This window comes from Solea senegalensis, linkage group LG3 (assembly GCF_019176455.1).
Source record: "Solea senegalensis isolate Sse05_10M linkage group LG3, IFAPA_SoseM_1, whole genome shotgun sequence".
NCBI classification, from domain to species: Eukaryota; Metazoa; Chordata; class Actinopteri; order Pleuronectiformes; family Soleidae; genus Solea; species Solea senegalensis.
The window spans coordinates 24,553,494-24,573,118 of NC_058023.1; the positions used below are offsets into that span (position 1 = coordinate 24,553,494).

General features: G+C 39.7%; 1 protein-coding gene across 1 annotated transcript in view; it reads right to left on the reverse strand.

Moving 5' to 3' along the window:
- Window positions 1-19,625, reverse strand: part of camk1da (calcium/calmodulin-dependent protein kinase 1Da) — a 54,525-nt gene that overhangs the window by 24,547 nt on the left and 10,353 nt on the right. The window contains exon 2 of the mRNA XM_044020969.1: window positions 3,839-3,970. Within this exon, the coding sequence (XP_043876904.1) occupies window positions 3,839-3,970 (132 nt within the window). The remainder of the gene's footprint in view (window positions 1-3,838; window positions 3,971-19,625) is intronic.

Genomic DNA, 19,625 nt, shown 5'->3' on the forward strand with positions numbered 1-19,625 from the left:
TTTTCACTCCATTTTTGAAGAAAAGGTAAAAAGTAAACCATATGCAAGATGTAAAAAAACAACAACAACAACACAGTGAACACACGTATATTTTAGCCTGATCATCATGTTTCGTCTCCAGCTCTAGTAGAGCCTAGTATTGGACGGATACACAAGATTTATTTCTCAGTGACAAAACATCATTTTCAGGGATTCAAACAACAACGAGTTATCAAGAAATCAATTGTGCCACTTCCAGCTTTCCTTCACCTGTGTGCTAATTTCATCAGTTATCACCAAATCTCTCCATGGATACAGCAGTCTGATGAGGGTGTTTCCACCCCCTGTGTGCATGCATGTGTGTGTGTGTGTGTGTGTGTGTGCCTTAATACCTCATACTTTGTAGACACACTATTGATTTTTTTCATGGGGTAATCATCTTTTATATTGTAAAAAGAGGTAATTCCCTCTAGTCTCACATACACACAGCAGGTACGCAGGTGAGCACATGACACTTATTATGGAGTGATCTCCGTGATGGCAGGCGGGCAATGAACTGCGGAGCTGGTACGTGACTCATAAACACACACATACACAGGTTGTGTGTGCAGGTTGAAAAGGGATAATGTGAGTGTATTTAAGCCCTGCATGGGATAATGAAGGGCTGGCAGCAAACAGGCTGAGTGTAAGGCAGAGGAGAGACGGCGCATTCAGAAAAGCCCTCTCATACAGTACAGGCTTGTGCGGCACTTAAGTCCATCATTCATGGATTTCTCCTGCATGTGTCTTCTCTTTCCGCTCCACTGCGGAAAATGTGTTGTGATTAATTAGTGTGTTAAGCATAAAAGCTTACTCAAACGCTTGATAAAGGTTTTAGTCACCTAACTCCTGAAATGCCTTATATCCTTGAAGCACATTGTCTGCTCTTTAAAAACACAGAATACCTGACTGTCATGAAGACATTGAAATGTGCCGTGCATTAAGTCTTGGGTAGTATACCTAAATTATGATTATATTGCAATTTCACGTTGATTTTAAGAACAGAGTTTCAAAATATCAACTATACTTCAATGCAATGTTAAGAACTAAAAGGCATTAAGTATTTCTAACATTTATAGATTGCAATGTTTAAATTGATCATAGAACAATTCCAAATAGAGCTATTCAACTTTGAATTATTCAGCCCTACACTACATTATGGCTCTGAGCTGATATAATGCTCTACAGTATATAACACGTGTAACCTCTGTCTGTCACTGTCCTACATTAGAATCTGCTAACCACTATGTTCTGAAGAGGTGGGTGGTTAAATCAGTGTCTTAAGGAGACAGGAGGAACATTCATTGGTTCAAGGACAAAAGAACAGCAAAGTACAAGTGTAGCTATAGAAAAAAGAAGCTCACTGACTCTCTGTTCTCAGTGTTTTCCTATATTTAGCTTGATTGTACAGTAAATTAAAAACTCTGATTCTTTTTCTCAGTGTATTTCATACAATTCAAATAAATTGAAGTTTTTATTATTATTACTCATTACTAAGGGCCACACGGTGATGTAGTGGTTAGCACTCTCGCCTTGCAGCGAGAAGACCCGGGTTCGAGCCCCGGTTGGAACAAGGGCCTTTCTGCATGGAGTTTGCATGTTCTCCCTGTGTGTGCGTGGGTTCTCTCCGGGTACTCCGGCTTCCTCCCACAGTCCAAAAACATGCAATGTGGGGAATAGGTAAATTGGACACTCTAAATTGACCATAGGAGTGAGTGTGAGAGTGAATGGTTGTTTGTCTCTATCTGTGTGTGGCCCTGCGATGGACTGGCGAACTGTCCAGGGTGTACCCGCCTATCGCCCGATGTAGCTGAGATTGGCACAGCACCCCCTGCGACCCTCTGGTGGAGGATAAAGCGGTTAGATGATGACTGACTGACTGACTGACTCATTACTAAAATTAATTAGCACATTAGGTGAGAAAATAAGATCCATTACCTAGAACAAAGATTTTTAACATTGTGACCAAACTTAACTTAACATTTTTTTCCTGTTCCTTTGAGTTTAATATAATCTAAATCAAAGACATGTTCGATTTAATCGATTTCTTAACACATTCTGCAGGTCTAGCTGAAGACCTGAAGCTCAAGTGGTCTACCACAATTCATCAGATGTAAACACATCAATGAATGCAACAACACAGTCCTGTTCTGTTCTGTAAAGTGATCCAGCAGAGTTCTCAAATCTGACCCCATGTCTGATAGAGACCCAGTCTGCCAGTGATGCTACGGTTTATTTACAATAATGGTGCTCATAAATCTACATGAACGCACTGATTTAATAGCATCATCTATAATAAAAGTACAACAGTGAGATGTGTGAGTTTCTCTGTCTAGCTGTGTGGTACTTTCTTGTGTGTTGGAGGAAAACAAAGAGAAAGTGCTGCTTTCTTTGAAAGTTTTTTCTGTGTATCAGGTGCACTTCATCACCCTTGCTTGTTAACGAGCCGCTCACACTGACAAAGTATTCCCTTGGATCTGTGTTAAATAGTGCATGATGTATCCAGCCATGGAGGCTCATTCATCCCAATTACAGTCCGCTCACCCGCAGAAGACGTTTCTGTGGCTTTCAGCTACCACACCTGCACTGGGAGTGAACGTCTGGAGCACATCGCTAATATTAGAATTACACTATATTTGACTCATGGTACGAATAATGGATATTTTAATGGACATTTTGTATTTTGTGTAAATGTAATGCTCAGGAATTTCTAGGTCTACAACAATTAATTGATTATGAAATTAACTAATTTCTTGATAATTTTTTTTTTCGGGGGTGGGGGGGCGGTTATAAATAAAAAAAAACAGAATAGGTACAGACAACATATCTTACCACAAAGGAAGTGGTTAATAATTTTTATTTTCATCACCATTTGAATATGGCAGCCCCACTCCACCCCCCAATTTACTATGTTGTGGTCAACTAAAAAATGTAAAGAAAATGTGTAAACTATTACAATAGGATTACAGTTGGGTTTAAATTTGAACCATGTTGTTGGAATGAATGTTGTTGCTGTTAGCAACAAACCCAAGCTTTTGCATATCATGTTTTCCTATTGTTGTGCAGCACCACTATACGGGGGCTGTCAGTTTTATGTGGATGATGTACAGTATGTCGCTGCATGCGGATACAAAGTCCTATTCTCAGCATCAGTAATTACAAATCAGAGCTGCTCTTTGAAATGGATTATCCCGGTTTTAGTAATAAACATTTTCTGTTGCCCTTAGGTGTTTAAAAACAGTGAGTGTAAATTATTTCAACAAGTGGTTATGTATACAAAATACCAACAGCAACATGCTAAAGTGCACACAAAATGGTTGCTATAGCAATTCTGTAAGAGTAACCATGGAGAGATATTCCATGAGCATCAGTGCTTTGACCATTCAGACACACATTGTCAAGCTGCTGTTAACCCAGTGTTAATGAGTACACCTGTACTATAGAGGCTCTTCACATGAAAAAAATGGTATTTCCATCTCATCTTTATATTTATTTAAGTAATTTTTTTCTTTTCAAACTTAGTCAATTTGTCCTCTCCTAGACAATTCACATTTTCTTTACAGACCAACAAAGAAAGCACTGTCCTTTTGTTGATAATACTGTGCAGCTGTTTTGTGCTCTGTTGTACAGAGAGAGCGGAAAATACAAGTCGTGATATGTGCATGTATATGTGGTAGGTGGGCTGTGGATCGTGACCTGGGGGGGTCGTGATGCATGGAGGAGAGAGGAGATGGAGGATATGCACAGTTTCCCCGGTAACCAGGAATTAGGTTTATGCACATGTGTGCATATGTGTGTGTGTGTGTGTCACAGTACTCACTTCCTCAGCACAGCGATCTCATTCTCGATGCTGCTCTCCTTCCCCTTGAGAGCCTTTTTGGGGATGCACTTCACCGCGAACATTCGTCCAGTCAGCTTCTCCTGGGCCAGGACCACCTCTGAGAAGGCTCCTCTGTAAAGACAAACCAACAAAACATCACAGCTCTTTCAATAGGAATAAATAAATCACATTTAGGGCTGTACAATATGCCAAAAATGTTATTGCAATAAAAAAGTTTCATATCAATCAATACTGATATTTACAATACAATCTTGGATAGAAAAGGTTACGTTTTAACCCTGAAGGAATGCTGAAGAAATCTTCTCCTGTATTCAACATTCATAATACATGGAAAATTGTGTGTGCATTTGCAAAAATAATGTGATTGGCAGAGGCAAATTCATTTGGCACCAGATTCATTCACTTAAACGACTGCTCGGGTTGAAAATAAATTAAAAAGAAATTTTGGTTTCTCGCATAATAAAACTTGATGACAATCGTGGCGTATTCATTCAGCAAAATAATTGGAAATTTCTATTCAATCAAGTTTCTGTTCTTGTGAGTGTGTGTTTGTGAATGTGTCATGAAGACAAGCAGGGTAATGAATGAGGATGAAGCTACCGCCTTATTCTGTGTTGACTTACGTGTCAATCTGCCTTCAGCTTGACTGATATCACAGACTTAACATTCTTATCTCAACTCTCTCATTTCTCCTTGTTTTCTCTCACGTTATCTCATCCAGTCCAACAATCAGGCCATCTGAAAATGTCCGATGTTCAAAGACCTGCTAACTAAAATTGTAATGTAATTGTAATTATCTTTAAAAGAAATGTGTATCCTGTTCCCTTGCTATGGCGACAACCTTTTAATTCTATGAGTTTATGGGCATAGTCTACTGAAATCGCTCCTCTATTTTGAATTTGAGAAAGTATAGAGAGCAAACATGTGTCTCCAAGGCCTTTAGTTTCTAGAATTACCATCATTATCATGACAAATGGAATCTAAATCCAAAGCCAACAGAAAAACACACAATGAAATAACCAAAGAAAATTGGAATCCCTTCGTATTCAGAATTCAAAACAGAAAAAAAAGCTTAAAGTCCAAAGAAAGAAAATGAGTCAGGTTCATAATGAAACACCTAAAACTAGTGTGAAAAATAAAGAAAGAATGAGAGAAATAAAAAGCAGAAAAGGTCACACACAAAGTATGCTTTAAAATGAAAAACCTTAATCTATATTATATTATATTTACATGAGTGTACACTCTTTCAGAGGTTTCAAAAATTCACAGACAAATGAATAAAAAGCTCTCTATTTTACACACCTGTCTGCTCAGAGACTAACCTCACACCAGGTTCTTATTCATACCATTACACTCCCCAGTCAAACCATCATCACACCTTCCTTCTGCTCGTCTTCACTCGGCTTCGTATTCATTCATTTTTCCCAGTTGTGTGTATTTTTGTGTGTGATGCCAGTGTGTGTTACGCTTCTCATTCAAGGGGAAAGCAGCTGTTGTGAATGAACTCTCTTTCACATCAATAGTGTGCTGGCAGGCTAAACAGCCCTCGAGCCCTTAAGACTGAAGCACATCTGACAAGCCACTTGTCAGCTGGACTAGAGTGGACCATCACACACGCACACACACACATGCACGCACACACACGCATGCACACACGCATGCACGCACACACGCACACTAAAATGGGCTGTTGCTTCCTCTGGGTGTTTTTGTCACGCCTGTCAGCAAAAATCTGCTTTTCTTCTCACCTTCACTTCCTTCTCCTCCTCTCCCTCACACTCCCATTCCCTCTTTGTCTCCCACCTTGCGTCACACATATTTTACAGTGACTAGTGTACTCTTGTACTCTTGGTTGCCCCTGGTGATCAAAGTGGACTGCCTGCCAACCAATCAGATTGATTCCCCACCCAACTACCCACTGCCCCATCCTTCTATCTATCACACACACAAACACGCACACAGAGTGTATCTGTTTGCACTCGTAATGGTCAGTGTTGTGTGGGCTGTGATATTTGTATTGTTGTGTCACTCATGCACACACAAACCTCAAGCCTTTCTGTCATTTCTCTGTCAGAGAAAGAGAGAGAGAGAGAGAGACAGGAACGAGCATCTAACAAGAAGAAAGAGCACATAGATTCATATGCACAAAGCTCCAAATCGCTCCCATCATACTCCCAAGTGTGTATGTGTAGATTATCAGGGACTCCTCTCCCCAAACAAAGTGCTTTATACTGAGATTTCGACGAGGTGTAAAGTAATTAAGACGGAGATCGTAAATCATGAATCACAGGATCCGTTATGACCAGATAACAACAACCACTGCACTTTCCCAGACTCTACCGAGCACTTTCTCCCAAGAGTAGATCTTTCAGCTCATTGTTGTATTTTCATGTCCCACAGCTGTACTGTGATCCTCAAAGCAATATTTTTTTTTCCCCAAATGCAGCAGCTTTGATTCAACAACAGCACTGTTAACAAACCACTGAAAGCCTTACACAGCCTTACTCAGACGTTGGTGGAACTGTACGTAGAAATAGGACATAGCTTTCCACGTTCTTCCTGAAGCCAAATAGAGAGCGAAAATATACTGAATACCCACAAGAACTCCATTTGAATGCAGGTCTATGGGGAAATGGTCCAACTTCTCACTTGATTTACAAAGTCAGTAATAGCAGTAACATTTTCCTGAGTAGTTAATGGTGTCAAACTCTAGTTTCGGGTCTTCTTCAACAGAAAGTAGATGATAAAGTACGGCGCACACACATATATACACACATATATATGTATATATATGTATGTATATATATATCTATATATATATATATATATATATATATATATATATATATATATATATATATATATATATATGTATGTATATATATGTATGTATGTATGTATGTATATATATATATATATATATATATATATATATATAGATAGATAGATATAGATATTGTTTAGACAGCCTAAACAAAGTGCTAACACTAACCTGAACCATAACTAGTTAACCCATATTCTTAACCTAATCACAATTGAAATCTTGGTCCTAAACGTAAGCTTTTCCTCAACAATTAAGTTAAGTTTAGGACCAAGAGTAGGTTCTGCCTCATTACGACCAGGTTCTGGACTATTTGTCCTAACAAGGTCTGTGTTTATGCCAGTAAAGGTCCTAATGACCTAACACAAATACAAGTACACACACAGTAGGAACACATAAAGGACCTTCGTGGTTCATTTGATTGGAGGAAGGAAGCTTGTATAACATCTGGCAACTGAGTTCACACACAGTGTGTGTGTGTGTGTGTGTGTGTGTGGAGGGTTCACTGCCTGAAGTCCCTGCTTGCTGTTACCCGAAGCAACAATGACTGTAATTTTTGTAAAGCATGAACCCTTGTGACTTTGTCAGTTGAGCTTCACTGCCTCTGTCAGTGCACTGAGCAGGTGTATGGTGTAAGTATGTACACACACGTGCACACACACACGCACCGTGTAAGACAGAGATAGAAACCAAGACACGAGAATAGGCTGACAAGGTGACAGTGACACGTTTAGCCATGGAGATGGAGTGACAGCAGCCATCGTTGCTTCTCAATGTCAACCTGAAAATACAGTCATCAGTCACAAAAGACTGTTAAGTCACCAGGAACAACTGACGAAACTGCTATGCATACAGCAGATCACATTAGGCCTTGTTGTGTCTGAAAACAATACAAAATAATAATTAATAATTTATCTTGACCTATTACAGAGGTCAAGAGACAAGAATATGAACCTACACACAAATACACACAAACTTACACTGGAAATATACTTTTTTTTATAGATTTATTTTATGTTTGTATATGGTGAGTCAGCTGCAACCTAATTTCTTTTGAGTGTGCACTTGAAATGTAAAATTTGAATGAAAACAAATGTCTATCATCAGTTCATTTATTATGATGGAGATGTTGTATTACCCTTTGTAGTAAATCTGATATTGGAGGTCAAGGAAATGTGGAAGGGGATTTTTCATTTACTATCTGGACTCATGATCGCTGGCATCCCTTGGGTTATGGGTAATGTAGGGAGGAAAAAAGCAAGGTACTGTCCACCACTATGTGCTGGGGCAAAGACAAATGAGAATTGTTCATAGAGGAGGTGGGAGGAAAAATGGATGATTGCCAAAGTGACAGTGGAGAACAAACAGCAGCCTCCCATTAAGATCATGAAACCTGCTCTGGGCGCCTCCATCAGTGACACACATTGCTCCATCTCCAGTGTGAGACAGAGTGCTACTACTGGCCCTCTGTGCCTGTTACTGCCACACTGTTCAAGCACCACTATTCTCAATGGTCCAAAACAATCACTGGATGCTAAGTCAATTGGATTACACACATGTAATTGTAGCTGCAGGAACAAAAACTATTGCAGTTCATTCATGCAATCACTCACGTCCACACAACTAATTCTCCACTGTTGAGTTGCACTAAAGTTGAGCTGTGGAAATGATTGTATTTACTCATGAAAACCCAGATATCTGACACTTACCTGACCACCAAATGACACACAAATACATTATACAAGTACATTTTATGTACTTTTTATTATCATTGAACGTCCTATCGAACAAGTTGCTTATGCATTCTGCTCTTGAGATTCCATTCATACTGAAATTAAGGTCCATGTTGGCTTGGCATTTAATAGTCCCACTGTTCACCTGTAGGTCATCTGTTTAAATCCATCCTCTGCAGTTTGTAAACCAACGTCTATAATGCCACCCAGTGTCTCTGTCTTTCTCCAGGTGGATGACAGAGACATGTGGACACAGTGTCCAGAATGTGTTTTAGTTGCATACATGTTAAGACAAGTGACAAGACAAGAAGATTGTTGAAAAAAACCTGGTCTACATGGATTGTTATTTCATTCTTCTAGAGGAGCTGAAACTAGTTTATTAATATCAAAAATATAACTCTATTCAGTGAATATAGCTAAGTATTAATGGAGTGAAAACAACTCAAGCCTTTGTGTAATTGGCATTGCCTCTCTGTTGGGTCAGAAAATTGCCAAGTACAGTGGAATAGAAATAAATTGAAGCTCTCAAATGGCACTAATGGTTCTAACGGTAATTGCATAAATTCATTTACATAAATAACACATCAATCAGTGGGATAAATACAAACAAAACAAACCTCTAAACTCTGTCTTGAACATTACTCACTGGAAGGGGATTCATCTGAAGAATTTGAGTTCAAGTTCGAAACACAACTGGATATCATCGACACTTTTATCACAATTAAATCCCGTGGAGTTACACTAATGTACTCTATCTGAGAAGATGTGCAGCTTTTGCAATTTGCAACACCAATTACTTTGTAGATACGCACATATATACACACACAGAGCAGATAGGCTGATAATGACAGAGCATGGACAAGGACAAATGCACAGACTGCCACACATAACACGCTCGGCCCATTATTTTCATGTGCTCTGAATACAAAGCAACTGTATGTCATTATTGTCGGGGCCAATGAAAAGATAGACCAGTTGATGGAAACACACACACACAAAGATAGCTGGGGAAAAAAACACAGCACAGAGAAATGGAAAGTGTTGATACACAGCCAATTTGGAGGAAAGAAAGACTTTGATTAAGGCAGAGACAGAGAAAAAGAGAGAGAGATTGGATGCAGGAAGGTGTTGTAGTTCGACCTCAGCCTGACTCAGTGAACCAGGAGGAAGAGGACAAAAGCATGAGTCAGGGTCAGAAATGAGCAGGAGCTTGGGGCAAAATGCCCTTGAAATATCTGAAATTGCCTTTGAAATTTGCATGATTTGACATGCCAACTTAACGTTAGGAAAGCCCAAGTCAACTAGGTATCCAACCCTTCCTCCACGGGGGCAAAAAAGCCACTGTTGTTATTTTCCATCTTGTTGTGATCACAGGGTCTGACCACACTTTAAGTTGTAAGCTTTATTGCAGTACTTGTACAAAACTTGCCATTTATGGTTTCGTAATTTGACTAACAATGTTAATGAAAGACCTGGTATCGGGTTTGACTTAAGACAGTCATTTCCGTTTATACAGATGTTATTGATCCACTGCTGCCTCCATCAGTAAGTTCAACTGAGTATTAAGTAAATATGATGTTAAAAATCCTTCCTTAAACCATATTTTCTCTTGCCTTTATTTCCAACCATAGAGAGATCAGAGGGAATAAGGGACAGGGATTCAACATGATCTGTTGTAAGGTCTCAACCCCCCCCCAGGTGGAAAACTGCTGATGTGAATCACTATGGTGACAGAAGGGAAGGCATGATGGGCAAAAGTTTTATCACAGCTGCTGTGTGCACGCAATGGAGGATAAACGCAGGACAGACGAAATATAAACACTATTGCCTATGTGTCTCATACACACACATGCACGCATGGACTCACACTTCAGACCATGACAAATCTCCATATGTATAAAACATAAAACACTTAAATGAGGAAATGAGAGTTAAGTGCCTCTTTCCTTGTGTGTCTTTCTTCCATTTAGGAGCATGAACACACTATATGCCTTTGTTACAAAGTGTGTGGGTTTAAATAGCACTGTTGCCACGGCAGCAATTAAGTGCCAATTATAGTCCGTATTCTCTCTGTGACTCCGACAGGAGAAGATGATGAGGAAGTGAAGGACAGAGAGGAAGAGCACCGAAAGAAAATGCCTGTACAGTTCTCTTAGCAATTAAGACTAAACGTAGATATGTTAACTAGAATTGATGTAAAATCTTGGGAAATCCAACCCAGGTTCCATATGGGTGTGAAAAATGGGCTTCACTCCACCATCAATAGCACAACAGATGGAACATGCATGCAGAGCTTTGCAGGACAAAATTAAACATTAACATGAGGCAGTCTATGCAGGGTGAGATTGCCTCAGGTCACTATACGCTGACAATCTACAGTCAAAATTGATAAATCTCTGAATGTAGGCATTCTAAAATCTCACAGTCAATGTGTCCAACTTCCAGACAAAAACAGCCTGTTTTTGGACTTGGACTGTGAGGTATCCTATTTACAGGTGTCTATTTTCCATTTAAAAAGGTGCAGTTTCTCAGTTCCGTAACAAAAAACAGCTCCTGAATTCCTGTTTTCAGGAATTAACATTTTCAGCCTCTTGTCAAACCAAAAATCTGTGTTTTTAGCATACCATCTTACTCTGCTACCCCAAGGGAAGGGTTAACACAAAAACACAAAAAAATATGTACTATACCAAACCAAACGATTCAACTCGATGGAAACATGGCTTAATATACCCCTTCCTATACAGTACATTTGGTTAGCACGGTTGGTTGTAATTAAAAGTTAATACTAAAATAAAGAATTGTTGTGCCATATTCCTGGCACTCACAGTCATATGCCTCACCAAATATTACTTGGACCACAGCTCTCAGGGTTTAACATCCACCAGAAATGACAGTTTTGGGATCAGGCCTGGTTGAACCAACAGATGGTGTAATAATTTTGGAAGACTGTCAGGCCCAGCATGCTTATTTGGGAGTTAGGAGTCATTTTTGTCCTCTCATCTGAATGTAAAATGATGTTCATTTAGAAAGATAGCTTTTAAAAATGGAGGAAAATAGCTTTTTGTCATATGAGTCTACAGCCACACCAGCAGGAAGCTGTGTTTACAGTGACATGCTTTTAGCTTCATGCGTAATGTTCATAATGTCAATGTCTATCATGCTCATTTTCAGCATGAATAGCTTTTTAAAATGTCAAATTTGACCATGTTAGACTGCAAACATTTCAAAACTATAAACAAAACATAAAGCTCCTTACATGTTCTTTCTTGCTGCTAAAAGTCAAACATAACCTCCTTGTCAAATGTGACTATAAGAAATATCTACAGGGCTGTCACTTTTTCTCCGCATATTCAAAGTTGAATCTCAAAATCTTGTTCAAGATGAAATAGACAGCCTAGAAGTGCATCATGTGAATTACTGAGTAATTACTTACTCGTGAGAGTGGTTTTCCGTTATTTAGTCATGGAAATGGAGGACACATACAAAGAAAATAGTCCTCCACGCAGACAAAACCAACGTGTTAAAGCACTTCAGGTTTTACACTGTAGATAGTAATAAACAAATCTGCAGACTCACCAGTTAGCTTAGCTGTTAGCCCCATCTGATTGAGGCAGTGGAGGCGGCATCACAGATGGGAGGAGTGTTCAACCTCAACTAACAATAACAACAAATAATGTTGTCACATATTCATTCCACCTTGATTTTTAGACCTAACAGAGTGTTGTCAGTGGACACTGGTGGGTTTTAATGTATTGTTTTTGCTCTGTGTGTGTATGTGTGTGTGTGTTTGTGCATATGAGAGACAGACGACGATTCTGGTCTGCATTGTATCCGCATAACAGAGACACACGTGCACACACAAATGCAGCCACTGAGGTATGGATTTACCATGGCAACAACCCTGACCATCAGTGAGAAGTCAGGAGGCTTCCCCTGTGTTTACATTAATCACCATAGCAACAGCTTCGGTCTGTGTGTGAGGAAATAAATGGACTGTGGGTAATCCAATGCTGTGTGCGAGAGCCAGAAGCTGCATGCACATGTGTATGTGTGCGTGTGTATGTGTGTGGACTCTATTTTCCAAAAATCAAGTTTGAATGAATATTCTGTGACATGTTATTCAGACATTCCCCACGCCCTGCCTGCACACACAATCAATGTGTCCAAAACAATGTTGATCACTCGTTGCGCTGCCCGTCTGTGATGCCTCTACTGCCGCTTCACTTGAGTGGAACTAACAGCCAAAAGGTGAGTCCAAAAATGTGTTCCTTACGGTCTCATCTACGGTGAAGAATGATAAAATAATAATAATAATTCAACAAGCTGCTTCTAAGACTCTTTGGTGTCATGAATGTCTGATCTGTGGGACGGTTTACTTTGCATGTCCTCCACTTTCACAGCAAAACCTTCAGTTCATACATTAATGCCGGTTCTGCCAACAACAATAGATCAAACTGAGGGAGTGTAGTGGTTGTGTTGAGACTGAAACCGCAAACCCACAGAATAAAAGGCAAACAAGATAAATGATGACAGACAACCTGCAGGCAGCATCACTGTGCTCACAGGAGCAATTAAGGTGCGAGTGACTGAGATCCAGCACAACAGAGTCACTGCAGAGAGCTAATTCACTCAGACTTCTCTCATTAATGTCAGGATGTGCTACAGTGCGTAAACAACAATGTGGATTCTTTATACCGTCATACCTGACTGTGCCACAACAACTAACTTTGCAAACTCACTTTTATTCATATTTGTAAAAAAAAAAAGTTGCTCTCTAAACCTTAATGAGAGGAAGGTTACCCTACTTACCCTATTATATCTTTCATTTCATTTTCCAAGGGAGAAATTTTCTACAGAAAACACTTTTTATTAAATTTGGGAGTGAAATCCCTTTGTGTCTTTTCCCACTGTAAACAAATAAAAGAGATTAGTGTGTGTTAGTGGGTTTTTCAATGAGAAAATGGGCTGAAGAAGATTCATTCTGTTTGCATTTGGCTTCTACACAGAGGCAACACTTCAACGAATGCATGACAGGTTAATAAGTGGACTATAATGCATGAGGGGGTCTGATAGCTTGTCATTAATCTAGACTGATGCTTTCAGTTTTACCTGACATGTTTCCATGTTCAGACTAAGCAGAAACATGAACTTGTGCACAAAAGTTAGCAAGTAGCAGGTAGATGTGTTTATTTAAACAAATCTTGTTATTTAACCTAAGTGTTCAGACAGAGGGCACTTCAAACTAAAAGACCTTTGTGAGACCATGTCAGGTAAGTTAGGACCCTTACCTGAAATAACTATAAAATAAAATGTTGAATTACAGCTCGATATTTGCCAATATTCTTATGTCTCTGAGGAAATGCAACGGTCAAGAATGGCCTTAGATTCAACCTAAGCATCCCTTTAACATAAAGCAACAGAGACAGAAAGCTGTTTTGATGAGAGAGCCGCAGGTGACTCAGCACTTTGTCTCCTGTGACCTTGGAGAGTCTTCTCTCCACTTGCACGCACACTCTCCCATTCTGTACAGTATGGCTGCAGAAAAACACACACATACACACATACACATACTGACATCAGAGCTCCACAGATTTGCTGTCAATATTATCCAGCCAGGCAGAGAAAAGAAGAGAGACAGAGATAGATAGTGACAAAGAGAGAGAGAGGAATGGGAGGATGAAGGGTTGAGGAGGTGGGGGAGCTGAGAGAGGGTAAGTAAGAGAGCATCTCCTCACTCTTCCTTTTTCAGTGACTAGAAAAAAAACACACCATGACCTAATATGTTGAAAAACACCCTCGAGCGAACACCTGGTTTGAAGGTGAATAAATGGCTTAGTCACAAGGTGAGAGGAAATACTCGGAGTCAGAGAGAGGAGGTCACATGAGTCATTTTCAGACATGAACTCAAAATGAAATGAAATATCTGGAGAATTTGGTTGTGACATTCTCCATTAACATGATGAACACAGCTGCTGACTTTGATGTGTTCACACAGCAGGATGTCTGAATCTTTCAGGTGAAGGTTGGCTGCTGAACCTAGCAGCCAACCTGGAATACTCACACACTCACACACTCACTCACGGTGAATTATCCAGCGCTTTTCCTTCTGTATTCTCATACAAGCTGACTCAGACATTATTCAGAAATTTAGTTAGGAACGCCGGCAGGAGCCTCACAGCATAAAGGTTCCTAGTTCGGGTCCCAAACTGGGCCTTTCTGTGTGGAGTTTGCATGTTCTCCCTGTGTGTGAGTGGGTTTTTCTACGGTTCTTTGGTTTCCACCCACATAAAACATGCAGAGGTTAATTGGATACTCTAAATTGACTGGAGGTGTGAGTGTGTGAATGAATGGTTGTTTGTCTCTATGTCATGACCCTGTGATGGACTGGCGACCTGTTCGGGGTGTGACCCCGCATTTTGCCCTATGTTAGCTGGGATTGGCACCAGCAGCCCCATGACCCTCATGTGGAGGATAAAGCGGCAAACAATGGATGGATGTCCAGACTTAAGTGCTTCTCTAAACACAAGTAGTGGTCAGTTTGGTTTTTAAAGTTGTTAATTCTACTCAGCTACTCATTTAGTATGTTTGGAACGGTTTGTCTGGTTTTGTCCACAAAACCAAAATGATTCACTTTCTTTGTTATACAGAGCAAAGAAATAAAGAAAATACTTACATTTAAGAAGCATAAACAATCGGAAAAACTTTGAATCTTTGAACCGATTAATCGATTATCAAAATAGTTGTCGATAAATTTAGTAATCGATTAATAATCGATGAATTGTTTCAGCTCCATGTATTTCTACGACTACTAGAATTTACAAGCTAGACGCCGACTCTTCTGCTCTGGAAGCTAAAATCACTCTTGTATGAGTTGACTGGCATCAGCTCATTCATAATTCAGGATGACAGACTAATCGGTCGACTGCAAGGCTCACTACTAATCAGCCATATTGTTACAGGTATACATCACAGCCACTATAATGTTGCTGTATGAGTTAAAGAGTGGTGTTAAGTTGTCCCAGCTCAATCTTTGAAGCTGTTCAGATTCTACTGAAAATCATCATCAAGTCTTAAACTGTAAATGAAAATTGTGCATGTGGACAAAAACCTGTTTTCTGAGGCCACCACAACATTGATGTTTGGCAACCAAAATCCAAACTGTTCCATTGAATGAAAATTTGAAAAGATATTGTTGGTCATCTCTGTCTTGCACAGTGACCTTAATTGCCAATAAATACAATATATTGCATGTGTAATGATCTTTGACCACCTAAATTGAATCAGGTCATTCTGGAGTCAAGGGAAATGTTAATATCAAATTATTTGCAAATGGCATCACATATAACGTTCACAAGGAAAAAGGTTAAAGAACATCTTGACCTTAGACCCGGGGTTTTCCAGCCCCCAAATTGGACACTGGTACTTTGGAAGCATGTCTACTTCATTGTGTTTGTAATATTTTTTTCCCCCTTGAAAATGTCTCCTTTTTATTGAATCTTTTTTTTTATTATTATGTATTAAAAATATACCAAAACAAGTCTCTGCAGCAGATTAAACATGAATAACCTGCTGTGCCTGTCACACACACACTGAGCCACACTATGATCATCATGTCTCCGGAAAATAGGCTACAGGGCTCACATTGATTGCAAGTAAATAATTGATTATGTGTGTTTTTGTACAGTGGCTAAGGCTGAATTACTCTATTGCTATGTTTTATACTGTATATCCTAACAGAGCTGTGTAGCACCCCCTCTCTGACACCAGTCCATCAGGTACATGACAACTACTGGCCACTCTTAAAAAAAACTTGGAAACCCCTGTTTTTGACCACCAAAACCATCTACTGAGTCCAAATTACTTTTTATGCCATATTTGAAAGGATTTCTTGGAAGATGTTATTGAGGTATTGTATTTACAAGAATAGGGCTTATAGGTGGATAGATGGACAGACAGACGACACAAAAACATGATATCTGTGGCCATGACTGTTGCCGCCACAGAGGTTTGACAACACATACACACACGCACAGACACACACACACACACACAGCTGTAAACATGCAAGTGTCTCTGATTGATATTTACATAAAAAAACAGTTCATGGAAACTTGCTGCACTGCTGATTTCTGAGAAATGAACACTTAGCTCAAGGAAAGCCTTTGAAGGATTACAGTATAATATTAATTATGCAAAAATAATTTTGTGTTACAGAAGAGAAGAATAGAATAGAACTTTGTTGTCCACCAAGGTGGAAATTGGCCTTCGGCTCAACAACATAAAATCATAAAACAGAGGAAGTAGAGGAAATACAGGAAGTCATAAAAACAACACACAGATAAAATAAGATAAGAGATAGCCATAAAAACAAGAGATAGAAATAAGAGGCAATAGTAAAAGACATGAAAAATAGTACATTACATGCTTGAGCTTAACTTTCATTTAGTCAGGCAGGTAAAGTAAGGTTGTTTACCTTGACAGGTTTCTACCATCAACTGTCGACAAGGTGTCAGACAGCAGGGGGCATAGTCCCCGAAGGCTACAGTTGATAGCTGAAACATGTCATGGTAAAAAACCTTACTTTACCTGACAAAATGAAATTCAAGCTTAATTATATAGTGTAACGAAGAAGACATTACAAACCTATGTGGACGATTACAAAAAAGTGCCTCTTTAATGCAGCTCTGGATTAAAAGCATCACATCTTATCACCAGTGGATTTATCTGTTTGCTTTAGAGATTTGGGATAAAACTGCTCTATTATATTGGTCATATCAGTGTAAACAAACATAATCCAAATAGTTAAACCTAATTGTTTTGTAGCCACGTTTACAATCTAGAGTTTCCATTACCAACACAAATGCATGCTGGGACTCGTTGTACTGCCATCACAACCAGACAGTCACATGCGGAAAAACTGGTGTTACAACGTAACAGCTATTCAGTCCAATTTATCTTGGCTTTATTCGAGGGATTACGCCGCAACATCACAAAAACAAGCATAGCAAAGGAATGATGTCAGCAGTAGCAGAAGGTTGGGCTTGAGGTTACGGAGGGTGACAAGGACACACCTGCAGCTAACAACACTCCCTTATTAAGACTAACTGTGGATTATACTGTATTTATGTGATGGAGAGAATCACATTTCCTCAAGAAAAAATGTATTCATTCATTTTAGGTCCAGGTGTGTCGAATGTGTAAAGCCTTTAAAGTCAGATTATGTAGGAATTAATTTGATACTAATCCCCGACACCTCCCTCCCCTTTCCCACTCCCTTAGAGGTGGTTGATAACTTTCTTCCCAGGCTCCTCATGCTCATTATTTAATTTCTGTACACTTTGCCTCCCCCTAAATGTACAGTGTTCTCTTTTCTCTCAACATGTGCTGCAGCTGTGGTGCCTGACCAGAAGAGGTGACTCACAGAAGCAGGAATAAAATTGCTTATTTTGAAATGATAATTAGGTTTGGGTCTGGTTCTGTCACAATAGCAGGGCTTTTTATTTCATGTACAAGCCTGCACATAGGCAGCCCTGGAAGGAAAATCTGCTACTGCCCTGTTCGCAGCCAGGTCATTTGCACCGTAAGCAGGGCAAACAAGCAGTGAGTTTGCAACATGTTCCCATGTTTGGGAAACTCAGTGCAGCCTATGATAACTGTGTGGCAGTTATCTTAACAGTATCAATTACACATTTGTACAATATGAAACAAAAGTGACAGCCCTAACCTCAAATTGTTGAGGTTCATCTTTATGTTGTGAACTTTTAGTCAGCAGTGTCTGATATGTGTTTTGTGTTGCGTTCTGCTGAAGGACAACCTGAGTGTAAATGGGCCAAGCTGAGCCAGATAAACAGCCACACGGCACATGAACACACTGATATACGTACAGTAGTGGGACTCAGTAAAAGTAGGTCTGCGATAATACAAAAAAGCCTCCAAGGTGCACATGAGTGTGCCTGTCACTCTTGTGAAGTATACGTGCTAGTGTGTGTGTGTGTGTGTCTAATTTACCTGTCCATAAGACACAATGTTTGCTGGCCAGCAGCACAAACTCTGTATCACTGCTTCCATTTATGGCAACCATCATTCACAATCTGATGGGCAACAGCTCACTGTTACCACGGCAACCTGATGTATGAGTGCCAAATATTATTTGGGTACACGTCGTAACACTACCCCGAATCAAAGACACCTCATTACTAAAGGATTAAGACACGGAAAACATTAATATGGGGAACTCAAGGAGAGGCGGATGAGTTATAGGAGTTTGAAGCTTTCTATGGAGGAAAAAGAGCCGAGTGTATACTCATTCAATCACTGTAACATAACACTGTTGTCTCATCTATAGAATAACCCACATTTTGAGTGAGAAGGAAAGGTTTTTCTACATAAATTACATGACTGCATATTCTTTCATTCAGCGGGACAAAAGCTTTGTCTCAGTTCAGGGGCTGCCTCCTCTCGAGGGTCCTTTTTAAGGCTGAGTGCTTCACACTGCCACAACTCGGCCGTCCCGTTTCACACGCTGCCTGACAAACGTGTCCTTGCAGCGCCGAAGGACACAACGAACGATCATTATTGGCCTATCCCAGTAATTCATTGTATGCCAGTGAGGAGTGTTTTTGAAGGAGGAAATAATGGCTGCCAAGAACGACAACATGTCAAAAACCACACTTGTAAATATTAGTACCAGACAAACAAATGGCTGTAAAAAAAACACTACATACAATTAACAATCTGTACCACGTCCAAAGTTTTTATCTGTGCTTGGCATCATCAGACTGGTTTGTTATTGCACAATACTGTATATACAAGCACAACGACAGCTGATGTCAGACCTGAAAGAATTTGGCAACTATTTATATGAAAACCTCAATCTGTGCCACACGATGGATCCTCACAGCTGAAAATACAGAATGTTCTGTGTGCTATTGAGAAAGGAACCTGATCATTTTGTATTATCTCGTTTTCTATAATCTTTAATGACAGGCAGACAGACACATTGGTTTCTGGAGCATAATCATATTTTGGCTCTGTACGCACGGTGATCAATACAAAGATGATGATGCATCTAATAAGACACAGTCACACATAACCAGACATGTTGCTACAGGACAACAGTCGGAATGTCATCTACCAGGGAGGTTTCAGTGATATCAGGGTCCTGGGAAAATAACTAAGCTCTGTTAATGCTGCCATGTTGACCCTTGGCTAA